General features: G+C 49.2%; 1 protein-coding gene across 4 annotated transcripts in view; it reads right to left on the bottom strand.

Moving 5' to 3' along the window:
* Positions 1-27,416, bottom strand: part of LOC117357382 (bifunctional heparan sulfate N-deacetylase/N-sulfotransferase 3-like) — a 278,317-nt gene that overhangs the window by 106,757 nt on the left and 144,144 nt on the right. For 3 of the 4 annotated variants that reach the window (XM_033937877.1, XM_033937867.1, XM_033937886.1), the window contains 2 exons: positions 21,957-22,142; positions 21,536-21,664 (listed from right to left, as the gene is read on the bottom strand). The exons of the other annotated variant lie outside the window; for it this stretch is intronic. In XM_033937877.1, the coding sequence (XP_033793768.1) occupies positions 21,536-21,664; positions 21,957-22,142 (315 nt within the window). The remainder of the gene's footprint in view (positions 1-21,535; positions 21,665-21,956; positions 22,143-27,416) is intronic. 4 annotated transcript variants of the gene reach the window in all.

Raw genomic sequence — 27,416 nt, 5'->3', positions numbered from 1 at the left:
GCTGATTGGTTGATTCAGACTAGACGTGAGGTCTGTGTTGGAGGGAGGGCTTTAAGTGCTCTTGTTTGTTTCCTTGGTTCTGGCACTGGTCTCAGCTTGGCTGCATTGTTTGTTCCCCTGATGAGCCAAACATTGGTGAAACAGGGAAGATTGGAGAAGACGTGACAGCGTTGGAGCTCAATTCGTCTTTTGCCTCCGGGTGACTTTGCCCTTTTCTAAACCTAAGCCGTTCTGTGAGGGAGTTTTTTTTGCCAGTGAAAGTATCAAAAGCAGTTTTGATTTGTACCTTTTGGTTCTTTACTGCTACATTAGTTTGAGGCTTTTTCTCCCTCTTTTTGGGTACATGCTGGGTTTGAAGAGGGGAGTATCTCGGTGCCACAACCACACAACATTTTGAATCATTATATGAACATATTATATGTTGTGTGTCCTAGTATAATTTGTTAACACTTTAAAACACACCTTCTCTGAACTGTAGCTCGCAACTGACTGACTGCACCGAACAAGCTGAAACTTATCACACTCACTTCCCGCATTGAAGATCCCCGCCTTTCCGTTGGATGGCGCTTGGCAGCAGCATTCACCGTATTTTTTTTATCACACCTCGTATATAAACTGTTTTGATTATGTAAATCACACAGAAAAAACGGTTTATCAAGTCCCAGTCCCTTGACTCATACCCTTATTTTCATGAGTTGCATTGCAGGGCTAAGGGATGTTAATGTGATTTCTTTGAACACCGATGATGGGCACACAGTATAAAAGTCTGAGCAATTCAATGCCGGGTGACTCTTTGTCAGCTGATGTACGTTTAGGGTACGAGGAGGAGGGAAGTTTTATATCTAGCTAACAAAGAGTAATTGAGAGGAGGATCGGGGCCTGGGAAGGTCTCTCAGTCGCTGAACAGGCCGTAAGGGTTTGCAGAACTCCAGGGAACCTCTTTTCCAATTAATTAGCATTGCCTGGGCCACAGTCTCTCTAGTACCGTAAAGGGTTTCTGTGTAGGTATTTAGAAATTCTCTAACAGCTGTCCTGCTCCATTACCCTCAAACAGTGAGAGGGCAGAGCGGAGGAGACAGAGAGGCCGGTGCAGGGAGGAGAACGAACCGGTGAGAGGGCTAGCAGGGCGAGAGAGGAAGGAGCAGGCAGCGGAGGAGTGAGTGGAGGCAGAGCGGAGGAGGCAGTGAAGCGGAGAGAGGACAGAGAGGGCGGCGAGTAGAGCGGAGAAAGGAACTCCAAAGTAGCAGAGCAGACCGGGAGAGAGGCAGACGGTACACGGAGAGGGGAAGAGGCGAGAGTTAGCTCCGCCTACCCCCCGACGTCACCAGACTAACTCCACCCATAAAAGGGGAGGAGCCAACGAAGGAATCCACAGCGCTGGGCCAGCCAAGGAGTTGCAGGGTGAGCTGAGCCTGGCAAGCACGTGGCTACGTGCGGCTAGAGGAGAGCGCTAGCAGAGGGCAGAGCGGAGGAGACAGAGAGGCCGGTGCAGGGAGGAGAACGAACCGGTGAGAGGGCTAGCAGGGCGAGAGAGGAAGGAGCAGGCAGCGGAGGAGTGAGTGGAGGCAGAGCGGAGGAGGCAGTGAAGCGGAGAGAGGACAGAGAGGGCGGCGAGTAGAGCGGAGAAAGGAACTCCAAAGTAGCAGAGCAGACCGGGAGAGAGGCAGACGGTACACGGAGAGGGGAAGAGGCGAGAGTTAGCTCCGCCTACCCCCCGACGTCACCAGACTAACTCCACCCATAAAAGGGGAGGAGCCAACGAAGGAATCCACAGCGCTGGGCCAGCCAAGGAGTTGCAGGGTGAGCTGAGCCTGGCAAGCACGTGGCTACGTGCGGCTAGAGGAGAGCGCTAGCAGAGGGCAGAGCGGAGGAGACAGAGAGGCCGGTGCAGGGAGGAGAACGAACCGGTGAGAGGGCTAGCAGGGCGAGAGAGGAAGGAGCAGGCAGCGGAGGAGTGAGTGGAGGCAGAGCGGAGGAGGCAGTGAAGCGGAGAGAGGACAGAGAGGGCGGCGAGTAGAGCGGAGAAAGGAACTCCAAAGTAGCAGAGCAGACCGGGAGAGAGGCAGACGGTACACGGAGAGGGGAAGAGGCGAGAGTTAGCTCCGCCTACCCCCCGACGTCACCAGACTAACTCCACCCATAAAAGGGGAGGAGCCAACGAAGGAATCCACAGCGCTGGGCCAGCCAAGGAGTTGCAGGGTGAGCTGAGCCTGGCAAGCACGTGGCTACGTGCGGCTAGAGGAGAGCGCTAGCAGAGGGCAGAGCGGAGGAGACAGAGAGGCCGGTGCAGGGAGGAGAACGAACCGGTGAGAGGGCTAGCAGGGCGAGAGAGGAAGGAGCAGGCAGCGGAGGAGTGAGTGGAGGCAGAGCGGAGGAGGCAGTGAAGCGGAGAGAGGACAGAGAGGGCGGCGAGTAGAGCGGAGAAAGGAACTCCAAAGTAGCAGAGCAGACCGGGAGAGAGGCAGACGGTACACGGAGAGGGGAAGAGGCGAGAGTTAGCTCCGCCTACCCCCCGACGTCACCAGACTAACTCCACCCATAAAAGGGGAGGAGCCAACGAAGGAATCCACAGCGCTGGGCCAGCCAAGGAGTTGCAGGGTGAGCTGAGCCTGGCAAGCACGTGGCTACGTGCGGCTAGAGGAGAGCGCTAGCAGAGGGCAGAGCGGAGGAGACAGAGAGGCCGGTGCAGGGAGGAGAACGAACCGGTGAGAGGGCTAGCAGGGCGAGAGAGGAAGGAGCAGGCAGCGGAGGAGTGAGTGGAGGCAGAGCGGAGGAGGCAGTGAAGCGGAGAGAGGACAGAGAGGGCGGCGAGTAGAGCGGAGAAAGGAACTCCAAAGTAGCAGAGCAGACCGGGAGAGAGGCAGACGGTACACGGAGAGGGGAAGAGGCGAGAGTTAGCTCCGCCTACCCCCCGACGTCACCAGACTAACTCCACCCATAAAAGGGGAGGAGCCAACGAAGGAATCCACAGCGCTGGGCCAGCCAAGGAGTTGCAGGGTGAGCTGAGCCTGGCAAGCACGTGGCTACGTGCGGCTAGAGGAGAGCGCTAGCAGAGGGCAGAGCGGAGGAGACAGAGAGGCCGGTGCAGGGAGGAGAACGAACCGGTGAGAGGGCTAGCAGGGCGAGAGAGGAAGGAGCAGGCAGCGGAGGAGTGAGTGGAGGCAGAGCAGAGGAGGCAGTGAAGCGGAGAGAGGACAGAGAGGGCGGCGAGTAGAGCGGAGAAAGGAACTCCAAAGTAGCAGAGCAGACCGGGAGAGAGGCAGACGGTACACGGAGAGGGGAAGAGGCGAGAGTTAGCTCCGCCTACCCCCCGACGTCACCAGACTAACTCCACCCATAAAAGGGGAGGAGCCAACGAAGGAATCCACAGCGCTGGGCCAGCCAAGGAGTTGCAGGGTGAGCTGAGCCTGGCAAGCACGTGGCTACGTGCGGCTAGAGGAGAGCGCTAGCAGAGGGCAGAGCGGAGGAGACAGAGAGGCCGGTGCAGGGAGGAGAACGAACCGGTGAGAGGGCTAGCAGGGCGAGAGAGGAAGGAGCAGGCAGCGGAGGAGTGAGTGGAGGCAGAGCGGAGGAGGCAGTGAAGCGGAGAGAGGACAGAGAGGGCGGCGAGTAGAGCGGAGAAAGGAACTCCAAAGTAGCAGAGCAGACCGGGAGAGAGGCAGACGGTACACGGAGAGGGGAAGAGGCGAGAGTTAGCTCCGCCTACCCCCCGACGTCACCAGACTAACTCCACCCATAAAAGGGGAGGAGCCAACGAAGGAATCCACAGCGCTGGGCCAGCCAAGGAGTTGCAGGGTGAGCTGAGCCTGGCAAGCACGTGGCTACGTGCGGCTAGAGGAGAGCGCTAGCAGAGGGCAGAGCGGAGGAGACAGAGAGGCCGGTGCAGGGAGGAGAACGAACCGGTGAGAGGGCTAGCAGGGCGAGAGAGGAAGGAGCAGGCAGCGGAGGAGTGAGTGGAGGCAGAGCGGAGGAGGCAGTGAAGCGGAGAGAGGACAGAGAGGGCGGCGAGTAGAGCGGAGAAAGGAACTCCAAAGTAGCAGAGCAGACCGGGAGAGAGGCAGACGGTACACGGAGAGGGGAAGAGGCGAGAGTTAGCTCCGCCTACCCCCCGACGTCACCAGACTAACTCCACCCATAAAAGGGGAGGAGCCAACGAAGGAATCCACAGCGCTGGGCCAGCCAAGGAGTTGCAGGGTGAGCTGAGCCTGGCAAGCACGTGGCTACGTGCGGCTAGAGGAGAGCGCTAGCAGAGGGCAGAGCGGAGGAGACAGAGAGGCCGGTGCAGGGAGGAGAACGAACCGGTGAGAGGGCTAGCAGGGCGAGAGAGGAAGGAGCAGGCAGCGGAGGAGTGAGTGGAGGCAGAGCGGAGGAGGCAGTGAAGCGGAGAGAGGACAGAGAGGGCGGCGAGTAGAGCGGAGAAAGGAACTCCAAAGTAGCAGAGCAGACCGGGAGAGAGGCAGACGGTACACGGAGAGGGGAAGAGGCGAGAGTTAGCTCCGCCTACCCCCCGACGTCACCAGACTAACTCCACCCATAAAAGGGGAGGAGCCAACGAAGGAATCCACAGCGCTGGGCCAGCCAAGGAGTTGCAGGGTGAGCTGAGCCTGGCAAGCACGTGGCTACGTGCGGCTAGAGGAGAGCGCTAGCAGAGGGCAGAGCGGAGGAGACAGAGAGGCCGGTGCAGGGAGGAGAACGAACCGGTGAGAGGGCTAGCAGGGCGAGAGAGGAAGGAGCAGGCAGCGGAGGAGTGAGTGGAGGCAGAGCGGAGGAGGCAGTGAAGCGGAGAGAGGACAGAGAGGGCGGCGAGTAGAGCGGAGAAAGGAACTCCAAAGTAGCAGAGCAGACCGGGAGAGAGGCAGACGGTACACGGAGAGGGGAAGAGGCGAGAGTTAGCTCCGCCTACCCCCTGACGTCACCAGACTAACTCCACCCATAAAAGGGGAGGAGCCAACGAAGGAATCCACAGCGCTGGGCCAGCCAAGGAGTTGCAGGGTGAGCTGAGCCTGGCAAGCACGTGGCTACGTGCGGCTAGAGGAGAGCGCTAGCAGAGGGCAGAGCGGAGGAGACAGAGAGGCCGGTGCAGGGAGGAGAACGAACCGGTGAGAGGGCTAGCAGGGCGAGAGAGGAAGGAGCAGGCAGCGGAGGAGTGAGTGGAGGCAGAGCGGAGGAGGCAGTGAAGCGGAGAGAGGACAGAGAGGGCGGCGAGTAGAGCGGAGAAAGGAACTCCAAAGTAGCAGAGCAGACCGGGAGAGAGGCAGACGGTACACGGAGAGGGGAAGAGGCGAGAGTTAGCTCCGCCTACCCCCCGACGTCACCAGACTAACTCCACCCATAAAAGGGGAGGAGCCAACGAAGGAATCCACAGCGCTGGGCCAGCCAAGGAGTTGCAGGGTGAGCTGAGCCTGGCAAGCACGTGGCTACGTGCGGCTAGAGGAGAGCGCTAGCAGAGGGCAGAGCGGAGGAGACAGAGAGGCCGGTGCAGGGAGGAGAACGAACCGGTGAGAGGGCTAGCAGGGCGAGAGAGGAAGGAGCAGGCAGCGGAGGAGTGAGTGGAGGCAGAGCGGAGGAGGCAGTGAAGCGGAGAGAGGACAGAGAGGGCGGCGAGTAGAGCGGAGAAAGGAACTCCAAAGTAGCAGAGCAGACCGGGAGAGAGGCAGACGGTACACGGAGAGGGGAAGAGGCGAGAGTTAGCTCCGCCTACCCCCCGACGTCACCAGACTAACTCCACCCATAAAAGGGGAGGAGCCAACGAAGGAATCCACAGCGCTGGGCCAGCCAAGGAGTTGCAGGGTGAGCTGAGCCTGGCAAGCACGTGGCTATGTGCGGCTAGAGGAGAGCGCTAGCAGAGGGCAGAGCGGAGGAGACAGAGAGGCCGGTGCAGGGAGGAGAACGAACCGGTGAGAGGGCTAGCAGGGCGAGAGAGGAAGGAGCAGGCAGCGGAGGAGTGAGTGGAGGCAGAGCGGAGGAGGCAGTGAAGCGGAGAGAGGACAGAGAGGGCGGCGAGTAGAGCGGAGAAAGGAACTCCAAAGTAGCAGAGCAGACCGGGAGAGAGGCAGACGGTACACGGAGAGGGGAAGAGGCGAGAGTTAGCTCCGCCTACCCCCCGACGTCACCAGACTAACTCCACCCATAAAAGGGGAGGAGCCAACGGCGCGCAGCCGTTCGGCGCGCGGCGAAGGCGAGCGGCAAAGGCGCTCGCCTTAGCGAGAGCGCCTTTGCGAAGGAGCCTTGTGAGGGAGCCAGAAACGTCAAGTAATTCACTTCCTTCTCTTCTTTTTTCCTTTTCTTCTTTTTTCCTTTTCTCTTTCTCTTTCCTCTTTTTCTCTTTTCTCTCTCTCTTACCCACAGCAGGAGCACACCAGCACTTCACAAGAGCGATGGAGGACCCAGGATCCCAGAGGTACTTTCCGGTATACTGCACAGAGTGCAATATGTACGACTACCTCCCTTTGGGAAGGCGGGAGTACATATGCAGTCGGTGTCAGGAACTGGAAAGCCTGAGGATGGAGGTCGGCAGATTGAGGGTCAGGGTCCAGGAACTAGAAGGACTGGAGGAACTGCGCACCACAGAGGAGACGAGCTGGTCTACCCAGAACACAGATGGAGCAGGCATCTTTGTGGACCAGGTGAGGGACCTCGAGAGATTCATTGAGGAGGCCTATAGGACGGTGGAGGAACGGGATCAGCAGCAGCACAGACGGATGTCGGTAGACGAGACCCAGGATCCACAAGGCGACACCGGGGAAGGACCTAGCGGAGGGACAACGCAAGAGGAGGAGACCGCGACTCACCAGGACCCCGAGGGAGAGACACCACACTACACCGAGGACACGGACCTGAGGCAGAGGAGGTTGCTGAGGAAAGGGAAGTCTGCTATTGTGGTGGGAGACTCGATCTTGAGAGAGGTAGACAGTCACGTGGCTGGAGGAAGGGAGGACCGGCTAGTGACTTGTCTCCCAGGGGCCAAGACACGAGACATCACTGACAGGATCGAGAGGATCCTGGACGGAGCAGAGACAGAGGAGACTGTGGTAATAATCCACGTCGGAACAAACGATGTGAGCCGGAGGCACTTCAGCATGGACGCACTGACTGACCAGTTCAGGGTCCTGGGACGAAAGCTGAAGCGGAGCACTCGGAGGATAGCATTCTCGGAGATCCTGCCTGTGCCGAGAGCAGATGCAAAGAGGCAGGCAGACCTCCAAGCTGTGAATGCATGGTTGAGGAGATGGTGCCAGGAGGAGGGCTTCCGCTTCGTGAGGAACTGGACGTCCTTCTGGGGAAAGAGCAAGCTCTACCGGCGGGACGGCCTGCACCTGAGCACAGCGGGAACCAGACTACTGGCAACCAATTTGAGGAAGGAGATCGAGAGGGCTTTAAACTGAGGAGAGGGGGAAAGCCGACAGCTGATCTGATGTTGACGCTTCGGACAACAGTATCCAGAACAGATGCTGAACGGGCTGACTGCAGGGAGGAAACAGAGGGACCGGAAGATCTCCAAATCAGACAGCGAGGGAAACATCAGGTAATGGGAGCTTGCTGGGAGAAGACTAAGGGGCTTGTGGACACAGGGGGACTGGGTGGCATAAGGGCGAAAGCCGAGGGTAATATAGAGGTACCACAAGGCGAGGGGGATCAAACAGAGGCGCAAGGGATGATAGCCCAGGAGGGGGCCGGTAGGACTAGAAATTCCAGAGGAAAAGCGGGGAAGTGGGGTGGCAGGAATGTGGGGAAGCTGAAAGCAAAGAAGGTAAAGGCTGAGGGCAAAGCAGAAACACAGAGAGCGGGAAAACTGCCAGAAATCCAAGGGCAAGTGGCCCAGGTAAATGCAGAGGTGGAAGAAAAACTACGGGACCTGCGATGCTTATACGCAAATGCAAGAAGCCTCACGGCCAAGATGGGTGAACTAGAAGTCGTGGCCAAGGGGGAGGACCTGGATATAATTGGAATTGTAGAAACCTGGTGGACAGAGGAAAATCAATGGGATGTAGCGCTGCCAGGGTACAAGCTCTATAGGAGGGACAGGACCCACAAAAAGGGGGGAGGCATAGCACTATATATAAAGGACTCTATTCACTCGGTCGGGATGGATATGGCAACGAAGGCAGAGGGGCTGGAATCGCTGTGGGTCAAATTACCGGGAAACAAGGGTGCGGGCATAAAACTGGGGCTGTACTATCGACCACCTGGTACGCCAGAGGGAGTCGGACACGACTTGGAAGCAGAATTGAGACAGGAGTGCAGGACTGGAAGTGTAACAGTGATGGGGGACTTCAACTACCCAGGGATTGACTGGAGTACGGGTCACTCCAACTGCACTAGGGAGACAGGATTTGTAGAAACTGTGAAGGACTGCTTCATGGAGCAACTAGTCAAAGAACCGACGCGAGGGGGTACTACTCTTGACCTCATCCTAAACGGATTAGGGGGGCCTGCAAGAGAGGTAGAAGTGGGAGCACCACTAGGCAACAGTGACCACAACACGATCAAATTCACATTAGAAAGAGGGACACCCATAGTTAGGAGGACCGCAACAACTGCGCTGAACTTCAAGAAAGGGAACTATGTTGCTATGAGGGAAATGGTGGGGAGGAAGCTCAAAAAAATCTCTAGGATGGAGACTGTGGGAAGCGCCTGGACCCTATTCAGGGACACCCTGCAGGAAGCACAGAGAATGTATGTCCCCAATTTCAGGAAAGGCTGCAAGAACAAACGATCAAAGGACCCGGTTTGGATGTCAATAGAAGTAAAGAGGGCGATAAAAGACAAAAAAGTATCTTTCCGGAGATGGAAAAAGGACCCAACAGAGGATAATCATCAGGCGCATAGGAAATGCCAAAAGGAATGCCACCGGGAGGTTAGACTAGCAAAGGGGAAGTACGAAGAGGGGCTGGCCAGGGAGGCGAAAAACTTCAAGGCATTCTTCAGTTACGTTAAGGGGAAACGACCAGCGAGAGAGGAGGTAGGGCCGTTGGACGATGGGGACAGGAAGGGAGTGATTAAGGAGGAAAAAGAGGTAGCTGAGAGGTTGAACACGTTCTTCTCGTCAGTCTTCACGAGCGAAGACACATCTAATATACCAGACTCAGAGGAGCTCATGAGTGGGGAACAGGCCGAAAAATTAGAGCACATAGAGGTAAGTAGGGAGGATGTCCTCAAACAGATAGACAGGTTAAAATGTGGCAAATCACCAGGCCCGGACGGGATCCACCCAAGGGTTCTAAAAGAACTAAGACAGGAAATAGCGGGCACAATCCAACATGTTTGCAACCTATCCTTGAAAACTGGTGAGGTACCAGAGGACTGGAAATTGGCAAATGTCACACCCATCTTCAAGAAGGGATCGAGGGGTGACCCCGGGAACTACAGGCCGGTGAGCCTGACTTCAATTATAGGGAAGATGGTGGAAGCTATGATCAAGGACGACATTTGCGAGCACATCGAGAGGAATGGCCTACTGAGAACAAGCCAGCATGGATTCTGTAAGGGAAGGTCGTGCCTAACGAACCTTCTGTACTTCTTTGAGGGAATAAGCAGTCGGGTGGACAATGGGGAGCCCATAGACATCATTTACCTCGACTTTCAAAAGGCTTTCGACAAGGTGCCACATGAAAGGCTGCTTAAGAAGCTGTGGAACCACGGGGTGGGAGGGGATGTGCACAGATGGATCAAGCACTGGTTGTCGGGTAGACTGCAGAGGGTTGGAGTAAAAGGTCAATATTCTGACTGGCGGGGAGTCACGAGCGGTGTGCCACAGGGATCGGTGCTAGGGCCTTTACTCTTTAACATATTCATCAATGACCTGGAAAAGGAGGCAAAATGTGAGGTTATAAAATTTGCAGACGATACCAAACTGTGCGGCAGAGTTAGGACCAGGGAGGAGTGTGAGGACATGCAAAGGGACCTGGACAAGCTGGAAGACTGGGCAAACAAATGGCAAATGCGCTTCAACGTGGACAAATGCAAGGTCATGCATATAGGGAAAAAGAACCCATTGTTCAACTACAAATTGGGGGGGGTATTGTTGGGAGACAGCAGACTCGAGAGAGACTTGGGTGTGCTGGTAGATGCATCACTGAAGCCATCTGCACAGTGTGCAGCAGCCTCTAAAAAAGCCAACAGGATGCTGGGAATCATAAAGAAGGGCATAGTATCCAGATCACGGGAAGTCATCATGCCATTGTATCGAGCGATGGTGCGTCCACATCTAGAATACTGCGTTCAATATTGGTCGCCGCACCTCAAGAAGGACATGGCGGTACTTGAGAGAGTCCAAAGGAGAGCAACGAAAATGGTAAGAGGGCTGGAACACTGCTCATACGCCGAGAGGCTGGATAGGCTGGGGCTCTTCTCTCTGGAGAAAAGGAGGCTCAGGGGAGATATGATAGAGACCTTCAAGATCATGAGGGGCATAGAGAGGGTGGATAGGGACAGATTCTTCAGACTGAAGGGGGCAACAAGTACGAGGGGGCATTCGGAGAAACTGAAGGGAGACAGGTTCAAAACAAATGCAAGGAAGTTCTTTTTCACCCAAAGGGTAGTGGACACTTGGAATGCGCTACCGGAAGAAGTGATCAGGCAGAGTACGGTACAAGGATTCAAAAAGGGATTGGATGGATTCCTGAGGGATAAAGGGATCGTGGGATACTGAGGGAGGAGCTGGGATGTAACACAAGTATAGGAAGTTACCCAGGTAATGAGTACAAACCAACCAGGTCGTGCATGTGCAAGACCGGAGGGCTAGGACTTCGATAGGAAGGCAGGACTTAAATGGGAAACCAAGGTGGCAAGGGAGCCCCTTCTGATGATTCAGACAGGTCTTGACCTGTTTGGGCCGCCGCGGGAGCGGACTGCTGGGCAGGATGGACCTGTGGTCTGACCCGGCAGAGGCACTGCTTATGTTCTTATGTTCTTATGGCCAACCCAGGTCCCAAGTACCTGGCAAGTTCCCATGGAGTAAAACAGATTTTATGCTGCTTATCCTAGGAATAAGCGGTGGATTTACTACTACCAGTGGCGTACCAAGGGCGGGGGAAGGAGGGGAGGAAAAGGGGGGGGGGGGCGTATCACCCCAGGTGCACGCCCTGGGGGAAGCACAGCCAGCTGGGTTCAGAACCTCCTGGGACCTGCACTTCAGCGCGGCTGCCGGTCTATCCCAGCGGCCAAGAAAAAGGCTAAAAAGCCAGTGGGAGTGGCAAAAGTGTCCTTTAAGGAACACCCTCTCAATCTAGCTCTATCCTGCCCAGGGCCGGATTTTCCTATAGGCTAACTAGGCTTCAGCCTAGGGCCTCAAGATCAAGAGGGGCCTACATTCAAATTGTCAGCAAAATTAAAATTACACTATTCTAAAAACAATGAACACTAAAACACTGAACCGAAAATAAGGAGAAATTCTACGCATATGACGTATTGGTTAAGATCAACGCGTTCGGCTCATAAGAACATAAGCAATGCCTCCACTGAGTCAGACCCGAGGTCCATCGTGCCCAGCAGTCCGCTCACGCAGCGGCCCAACAGGTCCAGGATCTGTGCAGTAGCCCTCTATCTATACCCCTCTATCCCTTTTTCCAGCAGGAAATTGTCTAATCCTTTCTTGAACTCCAGTACCGTACTCTGTCCTATTACGTTCTCTGGAAGCGCATTCCAGGTGTCCACCACACGCTGGGTAAAGAAAAACTTCCTAGCATTTGTTTTGAATCTGTCTCCTTCCAACTTTTCTGAATGCCCTCTTGTTCTTTTATGTTTTGAAAGTTTGAAAAATCTGTCCCTCTCTACTCTCTCTATGCCCTTCATGATCTTGTAGGTCTCTATCATGTCTCCTCTGAGTCTCCGCTTTTCCAGGGAGAAGAGCCCCAGTCTCTCCAATCTTTCAGGGTATGAAAGGTTTTCCATGCCCTTAATCATTCGTGTCACTCTCCTCTGGACTCTCTCAAGTATTGCCATATCCTTCTTAAGGTACGGTGACCAATACTGAACACAGTACTCCAGGTGAGGGCGCACCATTGCCCAATACAACGGCAGGATGACTTCTCTCGTTTTGGTCGTAATACCCTTCTTAATAATACCCAACATTCTGTTTGCCTTCTTCGCGGCTGCTGCGCATTGTGCTGTTGACTTCATTGTTGTGTCCACTAGTACACCCAAATCTCTTTCAAGGTTACTTCCCTCTAATACTAATCCCCCCATTTGGTAGCTGAACATCGGGTTCTTTCTCCCTATATGCATGACCTTGCATTTCCCTACATTGAAGTCCATCTGCCATTTATTCGCCCACTCCTCCAGTTTGTTTAGGTCCCTTTGTAGGTCCTCACACTCTTCCGCATTTCTAACCCTTCTACAGAGTTTAGTGTCATCCACAAATTTGATAACTTTACACTTCGTCCCCGTTTCCAGGTCTGTTCGTTTGTATATACTAGATTGCACCAAAGTGTAGTTCATACGTTCACTGATTGCTATGGCAAATATTGACGTGCGTTATGCTACTAAGCTCTGGTTTGTTCTTGCATAAATAAAGTGCAGATTGGTGTAGATTGGAACAGACAAACGAACAGACCTATTGATATCCCGACGTTCGGTTATATTCGTGTTACTTCAATAATATGAAACACGTGTTAATGTTATTAGAAAAGATTCTTATTATGAAATAAATTTATCTGAATTGAATTTGGTTTAATCTTCAATGTATTGAATATATTTAATTTAATTTGATAGAAAATATGATAATTTTGATTGCGTATTTTATTTTCGTAGTCCAAGATTTTCATTATTTGAATTTTGTTTCTTTGTAAATATGTTAAAACCCCTTGGGGAACCCCACTCTTTACCCTTCTCCATTGAGAATATTGACCATTTAAAAAACTCTCTGTTTTCCAACCAGTTCTTAATCCATAAAAGGACATGACCTCCTATCCCCTGACTCAGAAGTCTTTCATGAGGTACTTTTGAAAATCCAAATACACAATATCAACTGGTTCACCCTTATCCACATGTTCCTTCACCTCTTCAAAGAAATGCATTTGACCTTTGTTTCTATGTTTCTCGATTGGCGAGGCAAGATTTCCCTTGACTAAAACCACGTTGGCTTTCTCTCATTAATCCATACTTACGTACATGTTCTGTCATTTTGTGCTTTATAATAGTCTCAACCATTTTGCCCAGCATCGACATCAGACTCGCCAGTCTCTAATTTCCCGGATCACCTCTGAAACCCTTTTTAAAAAGTGGTGTTACATTAGCCACCTTCTAGTCTTCTTTTACCAAGTTGGATTTTAAAAAGAAATGCCAAATTACACAGAGGAAATCAGGACTGGTTCTTGTCTCTACATCTACTGGTACTTGCAGGGCTTTGCTGCACATTTTAAAACAGTGTAAGCTTAGGTGCTGCTCTAGCTGGTCTCTCCCCTTCTAACTCCCGACTTCAGCAGCAGCCTTTGGTCCTGTGTGTCTGTCATAATTATATTGTAAGTAGAGAGTGACACGATGACACATTTTCCCCCGTCCCATCCCTGCTCCATTCCTGTAAGCTCCATCTTAACCACACAAGCCTCCAACACTTATGATTTTATGGGGCTTTAGTCTTGTGCAGATGAGGACAGAGCTTGCAGGAATGGGGCAGGGACAGGAAAAGAACTTTTCAGGATGGGAAAATGAGTTCCCGTGGGGATGGGGCAAAATTTGTCCCCATGTCATTCTCTAATTGTAAGCTCTATTGGACAGGGACTGTACAACGTTGTGTGCGTCTGGTAGTGCTATAGATATAATAAGTTGTTGATGTAGTTAGGTTTTAAAGATTTCCATAAATGCTCTGCTTGAAATGAGAGGTATGAAAAGGAGCCTTAGAGAATTTGAGCATTTCAAAGAGAACAGGGCACTGTCTGCATCCCCTCTGCCCTCCATGCATGCCTTGCCATTAACCTCTACATATTCAAATGTGTTTCTGATTGTAGGAAAGAGAGAGCCAGCAGACAGAGGGACTGATTGCAGAAATAACTTGTCCTAATGACACGGGAAAACACAGCCACCCACACGCACAGGGAGGGAGGGAGGGAGGGAGCCAAATCAGGATCAAGCACAGAAACAAACATCTTTGTGGAGAAAAAACACATCTGCTTTACATTGATTTTATTTTTATCCTTCTTGTAAATATATGCTGTCAGTTTCTGGTTGAGCAGGGCCCAAATGCCTTAGGCGTCTGAGCCAATCAGGGCCTCAGGATCCTCCTTCTGTATCCTGGGATACAAGGGGGAGGAGTCAAAGTCCTGATTGGCTCAGTCAAGCACTGGGGAGGGAAAGGCTTGCCATTTGATCTGGCAGGCCTATGAATGGGACGGACTGAGCTTCTCTCCCGCTCCGTCTCTAAAAAGGTACGGTTCGGAAGGTGGGGGTGGGGTTTCGGAGGACCGCTGGTGGCAGGAAGGAGCTGATATCCCTCCTGTCTTTTGGGGGGGAAGAGTGAGGGAAGGGGATGTTTGGGGGTGTCTGGCATGGGAGTGGGCCTTTGGTGGCAGGAGGGAGAGGGCATCCTTTCTGCCATTTTTGTCTCATGGGGGCGGGGGGCAAATGGCTGGAGGGAATGGCCTCCTGCCAATTTTTACTATTCATTGGGGGTCATTGGGGAGGGCCATTATCGGCAGGTGGGGGGCTTTTTTTTAAAATCAGGCAGATATCGTGCGTGTATAGCACTCACAGCATCTGTGCCCATTAAAAAAAACAAAAACAAAGGTTTCCTGCCTCAACCAGTGTGGCAGGAGACTTTCCCAAGCCTCTCAGCTCTTCGGGCTTCCCCTGCCAGCTCTGCACATGTGTGAGAGTTGCTCTCACAGTGATCCATCAGATTGGAGAGTAAGGGATTACGGCGAACATCTGCGTGAATCATTTGCATGCAAGTTTTTAGTGCATCAGTAGCTCTTTCTGAATCAGCCAAAAAATCAGATTGGTGCAGACCCAGATGGTCTTACTGATCTAGGCCCAGGACCCTGGCTTACTGAAGTTGCTAATTAATGCCAGAAAGAGGACTGAAACCCCTTAAAAAAACCGCTAGATTTACTAAAGATAGCGGCTCAATTGCTGTTGGCCGATTCTCTGGCCGATTTTCCAACAAATGATTTGCATGCAAACCCACTGACTCAGTTGCTCAGTGAACGATTGACACATGCACAGAGCCCTAAGAGGAGTGACAAGGATGCAGCCTCCTGTCGTTGCTGTCAGGGCTTCTGCTTTTTTTTACTGGAACAGATGTTCTACGCAACTTAAACACGCACCATCTGTCCCATTAAAAAAGCCCCCCCCTGCGCTAGCACCCCCGAGCCACTGTCCCCCCTGAACCCCAAAAAGATGGCAGGAGGTGCCCCATATCTTAAAGTTGGGAGCAGGAGGTACTGAAAAAACCTCCTGCTCCTCCTCTCTTCACGACAACACTGGGCCTTAGGCTCCTCCCTAGTGCATCATGTGATGCATGGGGAGGGACCTAAGGCCCTGATTGGCTCAGATGCCTCGGGCTCCTCCCGTGGGAGGGGCCTGAGGCATCTGAGCCAATCAGGGACTTCCTTAGGACACAGTTACCAACAGGTCTATAGCAATCAGGTTTTAGGATTGGTAAAACCCGAAGCAATGTAAGCAAATCAATCACTTGGTTATTTTGTATGGGGTTTACTAATTTGCATGGCCGGACCGGAAAATGGGAAAAAAACAGGCTATGGGCCGTTTTGTGAATCGAGTCAGTTATCAGCAATCGTTGCTAAACCTGTGAAAACAGGTTTAGTGACGATTGCTGACTTTAGTGAATCCTGCTGGAGGGGTGTGAATTGAGGTTTCACAGAGCCAAGTGGACCACTCTCAGTTCCAGCCACTTCCGCTGGGATGGTGTCCATTTCCCTTATACCAGGCGTACACTGCAGTGCACCCCCCAGCCATCCATTGTCAGTGTAACCCAGGAATCGATCTGAAGTGGAATCCCTTTTGCTAGAGATTTCGGGTGGATCAACCAGCTCATGCTGCTGTGGGCTGCCTCAGTTCAGAGTAGAGAAGTCTCTGGGGATACAAATGAAACAACACAACCGGAATAATAGGCAGTCACTCTTTACAAATCCCCCGAGGAAGATCTGTGCAGGATTGAAACGCCTCTCACCAACAGGCGTCGGGAGTTTGTATTTACATACCAGCGTTAGTGGTGGCTGGTTCCACCTAAGATAAGTGTTGCCTTTTTTTCTTAACATTATGGTTGTTTGATACATCATATTTGATTAAAACCAAAAAGGATTTTTGTATAGTCAATTATATTTTTAGCACTTGTGGATAATCAAGTTACATGGTAGGAAGGAGGGTTTGAGCATAAATTCAGGATGCGGACCTCGTATAGATCATGGCAGGTCCTATGATCTGATCATCTAACACCTCCGTTTCCTACTGAGAATTGTATATGGACTTTAGATGGAACCTTCACATAGATAATGACTGCTTAAGAAATTCCGCTAGAATCTATGTGAAATTGACTTTAAGTAGTAGCTATTTTTTAGCACTTCTAAGAAACTCTTAATGTTTTTACACACAAAGTCTTATATAAACATTGTGTTACCCACATCTCCTCTATTTAGCTTATTTTGGGTAAGATGGATTTTTAGGTCTATTTTTTGATATCTTAGTAGAAACTCAAAGAGTAGCAACATTTCAGAGCTGAGATTGTGATGTCATAATGCCTCATTCCACCAATGCCTCAGAGTCAACCTCGTCAGTGATGTCACAATGGCTCGATTGTCCTAGACTTGGCTCACATATCAACATAAGAGCTACCATACTGGGACAGACTGAAGGTCCATCAAGCCCAGTATCCTGTTTCCAACCGTGGCCAACCCAGCTCCCAAGAACATAGCTAGATCCCAAGTAGTCTCTTATGCCTTCTTTCTAACCTGGTAATTTTTATTGCTGGTGCTTTTGGGGCGAGGGGGGAATTGAAACACAAAATCTGACTAACTCTCAAAGTCATCCGAATAAACCTTTTGATTATGGAGAAGGAAACAGGTGACATAAAATCTGTAAAAACATAGGAGATAGGCCAGGGGCAGCGAAACACCTTTTTGTATGGGAGGTATCCAAGCTCCGCCCCAGATCCCACCCCCATAATAATAATACTAATTGTAATGCCATTTCTTCCATTCATATTATCTTATTAACAATACATAATGTTAACCACAAAATTAAACTACACAAAGCACACGGAAACATCTGCATTCCTTAATGGCATCTTCTGAAAGGAGTTTTTCCTAAATCAACCACGTTTCCCGATTGCAAGTTGCCACAATTCGATGGCATCTAACTAACAAATCAATCCCATTATTGAAAATGTAATAAAAATCGAACAGCCAGATCGTCACATAAAAAAGACTCTCCTTTCTCAGCCCCCAGTGATGGCTGCTTTAATCGGAATTCCATCTGCTCGTTTAACAATATTTAATTCAGCTGTACCATTCCATATCTAATTAAATCAAAAATGAAAATTGCCAAGCGACTAAAATATTTCTTTTACTACTGATGATGGGCTATAAACAACATTTGGGACTGACCCCCCATTCTCTACAACCCCCTCCCCCATGTTCTCCAGCTAGGGTAAAATGCAGACCCATGGCCCATGTTGGTCCTAGTCTCTGCTTTCTGCTTTCCTCTTAACTCTCTTGCCAAGATTGTCATTTTTCTCTTCTTTTCCACTTAGCTTTTTGCTTCTGACCAGATTTAATTCTTTCCTATTATACAATCTAGTTTCCCCTTTTTTATTTTTTACTATGTCTACCTACAGCTTGCCATCTCTTTCCCTCACTCTGGCTCTCCTATTTCACTTCCTCTTATTTCCCAGTCTCTCTTTCTTGTCCCCCATCAAGCATTTGACCCTGTCTCCCACTTACATCTAGTATCTGCACCTCTTCTCTCTTCCCCTTCCATGTAGTGTCTGCTCCCTTTCCTCTAATCCCCTTTCCACCCAGCATCTGCCCCCTTTCTCTCTCCCCCATCCAGCATCTGCCCCTACTGTTCCATCCCTTCCATCCAGCATCTGTCCTTTTCTTTCCCCTCCCAGCAAGTATCTGCCCCTCTGTCTCCCTCTTCTATCCATCATCTGCCCCCCTCTCCCACTTTCTATCCAGAGTTTGCACCTTCTCTTTCTCTCTCTTCCCTTCTGTCTAGTACCTGACTTCCTCTCACCCTCTTTCCATCCATTGCCTGACCCCCTCCTTCCCCCTTCCATCCAGCATGTCTTTCCCCTTTTCTTCGGCAGTTGCAAAACAAAGATAAAGGCATTGTGGGGCTGTTCTATTCATCCTCATTGCTGCTAGTTCCGCCCTCTTCTGACTTCACTTTCAGATCCGGGACAATGTGGTTGCAAATGGTACTTTCCTGCTGCCATCTTAGATTTCTATATTAGGCACTTGCAATTCTTTGAAAGTTATCCTGTAGTACCTTCAGAAAGACCCGTGGAAAGTCCTCCTTGAAGTTCACAAGTATCCAGCCCTTTTACTGGGTGTGAAACAAATGTGTTTCCTCCTCCCCAAATTCTTTGCTAAAAGCTTAAAAATGTGAAAAACGAGCACAGGGGAGAAGAATCCTCTGTCAAGTAATGACATGATGTATGGCTTTCATTACTAAGTGCAGGGATCCCTCTGCTCTGAAAACCTTGTTCCAAACCCCTGCAGCGGGTCCTTGATTTCTGAAGACTGCGGGCAGTCTGGCCATTGATTTGAGAGATCAGCTAAGCAAGAGTCACAAGTGATGGATGAACCTATGGTACACAATAGACAACTTTCCCGAGGACAGCTGGATAACCCAAAAATATGTTTTCACTAACTCACCCACTTTGATTATATAAAATGATTATGATGTCTTTTTTTATTCCCAATGTGTTATCTCATGCCTGAAAAGATGTGAGGGATTGAAGGATTTGGAGGCAGATGCTTAGCTGCACTCATTAGACTCTGGAAAGCCACTGTACAGACAGCAGGCTGAAAACTATGCTCAAGAAATCTAAATATCATAGCACAGATGACAAATCAGAGAAGCCTCCACTGGTGTTCAGGCACATCCATAGTATGAATGCAACACATAAAGTGGAAGAGAGAAAACTCATGAGACAACCAAGCACAAAGTATGAATACAACACACGCTACTGAAGAGAGAGACCTTCAAACAGCAACCAAGTACACTCAATGGTTCAATTCAACACACGCTACTGAAGAGAGAGATCTCCACCCAAACACACTCAATGAATCAATACAACACACTCTACTGAAGAGAGAGATCTCCACCCAAACACACTCAATGAATCAACACAACACACTCTACTGAAGAGAGAGATCTCCACTCAAACACACTCAATGGTTCAATTCAACACACGCTACTGAAGAGAGAGATCTCCACCCAAACACACTCAATGATTCAATTCAACACACGCTACTGAAGAGAGAGATCTCCACCCAAACACACTCAATGGTTCAATTCAACACATGCTACTGAAGAGAGAGACCTCCGAGCAACACCCAAATACACTCAATGGATCAATACAACACACGCTACTGAAGAGAAAGACCTCCGAGCAGCACCCAAACACACTCAATGGATCAATACAACACATGCTACTGAAGAGAGAGATCTCCACTCAAACACACTCAATGAATTAATACAACACACATTAGTGAAGAGAGAGATCTCCACCCAAACACATTCAATGGATCAATACAACACACGCTAGTGAAGAGAGAGATCTCCACCAAAACACACTCAATGGATCAATACAACACACGCTAGTGAAGAGAGAGATCTCCATCCAAACACACTCAATGGATCAATACAACACACGCTAGTGAAGAGAGAGATCTCCACCAAAACACACTCAATGGATCAATACAACACACGCTAGTGAAGAGAGAGATCTCCATCCAAACACACTCAATGGATCAATACAACACATGCTACTGAAGAGAGAGATCTCCACTCAAACACACTCAATGAATTAATACAACACACATTAGTGAAGAGAGAGATCTCCACCCAAACACATTCAATGGATCAATACAACACACGCTAGTGAAGAGAGAGATCTCCACCAAAACACACTCAATGGATCAATACAACACACGCTAGTGAAGAGAGAGATCTCCACCCAAACACACTCAATGGTTCAATACAACATACGCTACTGAAGAGAGAGACCTCCGAGCAGTACCCAAACACACTCAATGGATCAATACAATACACGCTAGTGAAGAGAGAGACCTCCGAGCAGCACCCAAACACACTCAATTCATCAATACAACACACACGATTAAAGACAGAGACTTACAGCAATGTCTCAACACATGAATAACATGCACTACTGAAGAAAGAAGCCTCCAGCATTACCTCAACACACCCATGTATGAATACAATAACTAAAATTCATTGCAAAGAAGTAGAGTGATGCATTTGTGGAGTAGAAATCCGAGGGAGCCATATGTGCTGGGAGGTGAGAGGCTGATTTGCACGGATGAGGAGAGGGACCTTAGAGTTATAGTGTCTGAGCATCTAAAAGTGAAGAAATAGTGTGACAAGGTAGTGGTTGTAGTCTGAAGGATGCTAGCCTGTATAGAGAGAGAGCCCTATGTGGAGTATTGTGTTCAATTTTTGAGACCATATCTGGTGAAGAACACAAGATTTCTTGAAGTGGTCCAGAGAAAGGTGATGAAAATGGTAGGGGCTTTTGCGCCAAAAGATGCATGAGAAGTAACTGGAAGACCTGAATATGTACTCTAGAGGAGAGGACAGACAGGGGAGATATGATACAGACATTTAAATACTTGAAAAGTATTAATACAGAACCAAATCTTTTACAGAGATGGAAAAATGGTAAAACTTAGAGGGTATATGAGGTTGTGGGGTGGTAGACTTAGGAGTGATGTTAAGAAATTATTTTCCATGGAAAGGGTAGTGGATGCCTGCAATGCCCTTCTGAGAAAGGTGATGAAGAGGAAAACGGTGACAGAATTCAAAAGAGTGTGTGATGAACACAGATCTCTAATTAGAATATGAAGGGTATAAATTGAAGAACCAAGGCTGGTACTGGGCAGACTTGCATGGGCAGCATATGGTAATTCAATTTAGGATGGGCTAGTGCATGACTGGTTAGTATTCAGACTTTAATGGCCATCGCTTAGCGCAGAGGTTCTCAACACATGGTACGCGTACCCCAGGGGGTACACTTACCATTGTCAGGGGGTACATGGGAAACATCCAAAGTCGGACTTAGACATCCTATCGAAAATGGCCCTCCACGTATACTGCAGTTCTCATTATAACAAACTTCATGCCATTGTTGCAACTGCCTTATCTTTCTCTCCCAACCTTTCATCCCTTGCTGGCATTCGATTGAAGTAAATAAGACTTAGAAAATGCCGGGAAGGCCTTGGCTTCTCCATCTCTCTTCATGTGGAGGAGACACAGTAACTTTACAGTGTGACAGACAGAGAACATATTAACAGCACTATAGAGACATTCCATAAAAGGAGAATGTTGCACTTACTGGGTTGAGTATGAGGGTGAGAAAGAGCTCCCCTCCTTGAATGCTTTTGTCGAGCTCCTCTGGTCCTCCAGGATACTCCTTGAAGAAAATGGTGTGTGTAAATAGGCCACAGGTTTGCCGAGGAAGGACCTGAATAAAAAGACATCCAGGGAATGAAAAGCACGTTCTCTACAATCCTATTTTGGAGCTAACAGAGGCAGCTTTGATGTATTTATTACTGTGTTTGCTTTTGACGTCTAAGGATGTCGATGTATGAACAGAAAGTAAGAGTTCTTTGAGTGAATTTGTAAATGTGATATATGAATTGAAGAACACAAACGATTGGGTATTCTAAAGGACAGAGGGAAGCCTCTAAACAATGGGCTAAATCTTGTCTCTGGCCATTGACAAGTCCAGTATGGTGAAAAGGATTCTGGCTTACCATAATGTTTTTGTGGATGAAGCCACGCCGGTAGCGTGCGGGTTTCAGATGTGGATACTCCTCTGTGCTGGTGACTCGGATCCCCCAGACCTTCTTCCAGGCCTCATAGAGCTGAAGGTGTACTGGGTAGACCCCAGAATGATGGGGAGCCACCGCATAGCCCATGTCAGTGGGAATGCCATGCTCCTGAAATAAGCAAGAACTTAGAGGTTGCTTTAAGTAACTCTGGAATTCATATGGATAAACCTTTACACTCAATATTCAGCTGCTATGGTCAGTGTTGTTTTTAAATGCCAACTGACAATGATAACTAAAATAAGCATACTCAGTACTGTTATCTGTCTTGCAACTGGCATTGAAGTGCATAAAATGTTGCCAGTGCCAGGATTATGGAGAGAACAATTTTCTGGCCTAATTTTGTCAGGATGTTATCCGGATACAAAAACTGAATATCATCATATAGGGTCCAGGGACTTGTCTAGGGGGTCTGTAGGCTCTTCGGGCATGAGTGAAGCTCAATCACTCCTGCCCAGTCCCGCACTTTCTTCAAAATGCCATGACTACTGCTAGGGGCACCTTTTCAGGAAGGTACCAGATTGGGCAGAAGTGACTGGGTCTCGCTCCTGTGCAAAGATCCGCTGGACCTCCCCAGACCCTGGACAATCCCCTGGACCTCCAGATCCCACCATGGACCACCAATGGTCTTTAACAGATAGCCCTTGGGGTGTTGAGACTTGTGTGTGAGGGGGTTAGTTGGGGTGGTGCAGGCAGGACTCAGGAAACCCTCTATTTCTGGCCCAGGAGCACAAGGCCACAACTTTATGGCCCGATAGTCCCAGGCAGCGGGAATAATGCTGCTTACGAGGTGGCTCGCAAGCAATGTTATTCTTGTAGGGTGGGATTCAGCAATATTGAGATCCTGCAGGTTGCAAAATCCCATGGGGCATCAAAGTGCAGTAAAGGACGATCTTTTACTGCACCTTGAAGAATCCCTCCCTTAGTCCCCATTTCATAAAGAGGATTAAATGTCTATATCCTAATAAATCGATGTCAGGAGTTACACCTGCTACCAAGCACATTTGGGTTTTGGTAAACAACTGCTATTGAGTCACACTTTACTGAAGGATTTACAGAGGATTAGACCTCTTAATCAGGGCAGGATTAACCAATAGGCCAACTAGGCACGTGCGTAGGGCCCGAAGTTGTCAGGGGGGCCCGATAAAACAGAGGACTCATTTTGGTTTTTTTTCCCTTGGCAACGTGGGCCCCCCGGAAAAGATCGGCAGCGCTGGGGCCCCCCCCAGGAGATTGACAACACCGCCATCCCCCGGCATCGCCATCAACCAACCTGAATAAATGACATCGGAGGGGGTGGACTGGCAGATGCAAATAATTTCTGCAAGGTCCCTTGATGACTGTGTCTGCCGGCTCTGCTCAGGGAAGAGGTAAGTGATGTCAGAGGGGTTGGACCGGCAGACGCAGTCATCACGGGACCTTGCAGCAACTCTTTGCATCTGCCAGTCCACCCCCTCCGACGTCACTTATTCAGGTTGGTTGATGGCGATGCCAGGGGAGGGCAGTGTTGTCGATCTCCTGGGGGGGGCAGCGCTGCCGATCTTTCCAGGGGAGCCCAGCGCTGCCAATCTTTTTTTGGGGGGAGGCCCCAGCATTGCCAATTTTTCCTGGGGGGCCCGCATTGCCAAGGAAAAAAAACCCACTGGGTCCTCTGTTTCTTCAGTGGGCCTCCTCTGACCTAGAAGGGTGGTGGAAAGAGAGAAAGGGGCAGATGCTGATGGAATTGGTATGCAGGGGAAGGGGAGAGATATAAGGGGAAGGATACTGGATGGAATTGGGTTGAAGGGAAAGAAAGAGGGTAGACGCTGTTGGAATTGGGATGCAGGGATAGGGGGAAGGATACTGGATGGAATTGGGTTGGAGGGACAGAAAGGGAGCAGATGCTGATGGAATTGGTGTGCAGGGAAAGGGGGAAGGATACTGGATGGAATTGGGTTGGAGGGAAAGAAAGGGGGCTGATGCTGATGGAAGTGGGGGGAAGGGAGAGGAGAGAGTGAAATTCCAGACCATGGGGTGTGGGTGTGGGAGAGGGAAGGGAAGAAGAGGAGAGGAGAGAGATGCCAGACCATTGGAGGAGGGAATGGAAGAAGATGTATTCCAGACCAATGGGAGTTAAGGGAAAGATGGAAGAGGGCGTTATACAGTTCTGGAAGTGGCACAGAAGGACAGAAGATGAAAGGAAAAGAGTGACAAGAAGATGAGGAGAGCTGAAACCAGACAAGACAAAGGTAGAAAAAAATTTTCTATTTATTTATTTTTTTGCTTTAGGGGACATGCATTGCTGTTTCTGTGGTGTTGCATTGTATGCAGAGTCCAGCGTCTTGGTGGTTTTATTTAACCTTTGTCTACGTATTTCTAGTTTATCCCCCCCTTTTACAAAACTGTAGAGCATTTTTTTAGTGCTGGCTGTGGCTAAAAACCAACCTACAGTTTTGTAAAAAGGGGGAGAGGTTAGTTTGCGATTACTTATTCCATACTAGGCAAAGGTGTTTTCTGTGTTCTGTTTGTATGAAAGACATGGTTTTTTGTTAGCATTGACTAGCCTTGTTTGGCGAAATGCATCAGGCATGGTTCTTGGGAGCACCTTGAATGAACCTGATTTGAATCTCCTTATTTTCTTTTGTTTCATGTTGGATTCTTTGGTGGACTGCTTGCCTTGTTGTTCTGTGTAAGTTAACATACATGGAGTGGAATGTACTAGAGGAGTTACAGATTTGGTTGTTTATACATATGAGTTACAGTTGGTTGACGTAGAGTGAGGCAGTTGAGAGGCGGTGTAACCTTGGTTATTAATATAGACTTATATTTTGGATAGTATTACTGCTTTACAAATATTTGAACACTTTCATATATGCATGGAAAGGGTTCAGAGTTAAATTCCAGGGTAAGTAGGTGGGAAGGGAAGGAAGGGGGATTTATTCAGAGATGTTTGGGGGTTGCTTAGAAGAAAACCTGTTCACTGGCATACTAATCTTTGTTTGTTTTGAATTAAAAAAAAGAAAGAAAGAAATACAAGTGGAAATAAAGAAATAAAGAAGAAGACAGATGGGCGGGGGACATTGGCGGGGCAGGGCTAGGGGGCCCAGTGTACTTGTGTGCCTAGGGGCCCTTGAAGAATTAATCCTGCCCTGCTCTTAATCCCCCATTGGTTTTGTCCTCCAACCCCATCTCGCAAATACCAAACTGACAATGGAAAGTGGTTATATTTCTAACGGTATGTTCCATTGCACAATATAAATGTGAGCATAACCAATTACGAGGGGGTGATGAAAAGTTCACATCCCAAACAACTTCCTAAATTCTAAGCGTTATTTTGCCACTGTAGCTGAAAAGGGTGTTACACCGCCGTATATAGTGAACTCCTCCAGGATCTTTCAGATTTCATCATGGCTGATCTTTTGGTTACTGTTAATGAAGACAGAAAATTGGGGGTTTTGACAGCCCCTTAAAAAAATTCTTGACAGTGCTAACTTTTCAAGTTCCTGTTTTGAATTTCCTCCCGAAAGTTCATAAGAGCCTTAACAATCCTCTGGGACGGCTCCATTTTGGAAAGAGTATGCCAATATACAGATGCATTTTTGGCTCCTCTGATTTCATCTATTCTTTCATATCTCCAAGATACTACACAATTTTTGAAAGATCTGAATGGCTTTGATCAAATTCAGGATGTGACATTTCTTGTCACCCTGGATATTAAGTCCCTTTACACCTGTATTCCTCAGGATGAAATGATTGCAGTGATTAAGAAAATATTGGATGAACTGGACCGCCCCCATTTAGTTCTGACGGAGTTTTTGATCAAGCTTATTACTCTTGCGATGTCCAGGAATTAATTAATGCCCTGGGCATTCAGCGCAGCTCCCTGCGCTAAAAACTGCTATTGTGGTTTAGTAAAAAGGGAGGGGGGTGGGTATTTGTCTATTTTTGTATGGTTGTTACTGAGGTGACAGTGCATAGAGTCATCTGCTTTGACCTCTTTGAAAAAAACCCAGAATAGGAATGATAATTAACATTTTCTCAGCGTACGGTGTGCTTTGTGTTTATTTAAAATTTTATTGTTGGTAGATCATTTTGACTTGGTAATTTTAAAAGTAGCTCGCAAGCCCATAAAGTGTGGGCAACCCTGAGCTAGAGCATTGAAGCTGTGTGTGGCTGCCGTAAAGGTCATCTCTGACACAACTGGAAGTTGCATCAGAGACGACCTTTACGGCAGTCATATGCAACTACAACGCTCCGGCTGCTGTAAGAAGGCAGTTTAGACATCGCCGGCCACAGGGCAGGGAGGTTTGTCAGACCGGGCCTGTTGTACGGGGAGGAGAGGGGGGGCATTGCAGATCTTGTTGCCAAAATCGGAAAGGTGAGGAAGGGAGAAAGATGGGCCTGTGGTGGATGGAGAGATTGAGAAAAGGGGCAGATGATGGAAGTGGGTAGAAAGGGGAGAGAGAAGAGGTCAGATGATGGAAGTAGGGAGAAGGGAGAGCAAATGCTGAATGGAAGTGGAGAAAGAGAACACATATTGGATGGAAGGAAGGATAAAGAAAAAGGGCATATGCTGGATGGGGGAAGAAGATAGAGTTAGTGAGATAGTGGAGGGGTGAAGGAATGGGGTGGCATGCTATGGGTAGACATAGTGAAAAGAGGGAAACTGCGGATTGCATAGTAAGAAAGAATTTTAATTTAAACGGAGGCAGAAAATAAAGAAGGAAGATCAGAGAAAGGAAAGGGAAGAGAGAGATGCCAGAGAACGGGGAAGGAGACAGAGATATCAGATCTGAGCGGAGGAAATGAGAAGAGAGAGATGCTAAAAACCCCGGGGGGGGGGGGAAAGAGAGATGAAAGGAGAAAGATGCCAGACCATGAGGAAACAGAGGGAAGATGATGGATGCCAGACCAAAGGGGGGGGGGGTCTAGAGGAGAGATGAAAGGGGGAGGCATACTGTTTCTGGAAGGGGCATTGAAGGAGAGAAGATGCCATATAGGGAGGGGCAGAGAGATGGCAGACAGTGGATAGAAGGAAGACAGTAACAAGAAGATGAGGAAAGCAGAAACCAGAGAAGACAAAGGTAGAACAAACATTTTTTATTTATTTATTGCTTTAGGAGACATATGTCACTGTTTCTGTGGTATTGCATTTTATGCAGAGTCCAGCTTCTTGCTGGTTCAATTTAACATTTGTCTGTGTATTTCTATTTTATCCCCCCTTTTACAAAACTATGGAGCGTTTTTTTAGTGCCAGCCGTGGTGAGCCATGCTCAGAATTCTATGAGCGTTAGAGCTGTTACCACCGTGGCTAAAATCCACACTACAGTTTTGTAAAAGGGAGAGGGGTTAGTGTGTGATGACATTTCATACTAGGCGAAGGTGTTTTCTGTGTTCTGTGTGTTC

The sequence above is a fragment of the Geotrypetes seraphini genome, chromosome 1 (genome assembly GCF_902459505.1).
Source record: "Geotrypetes seraphini chromosome 1, aGeoSer1.1, whole genome shotgun sequence".
In the NCBI taxonomy this organism is placed as follows: domain Eukaryota; kingdom Metazoa; phylum Chordata; class Amphibia; order Gymnophiona; family Dermophiidae; genus Geotrypetes; species Geotrypetes seraphini.
Note: the sequence above shows the minus strand (reverse complement) of the source record. Positions and strands in the feature narration are given on the sequence as shown.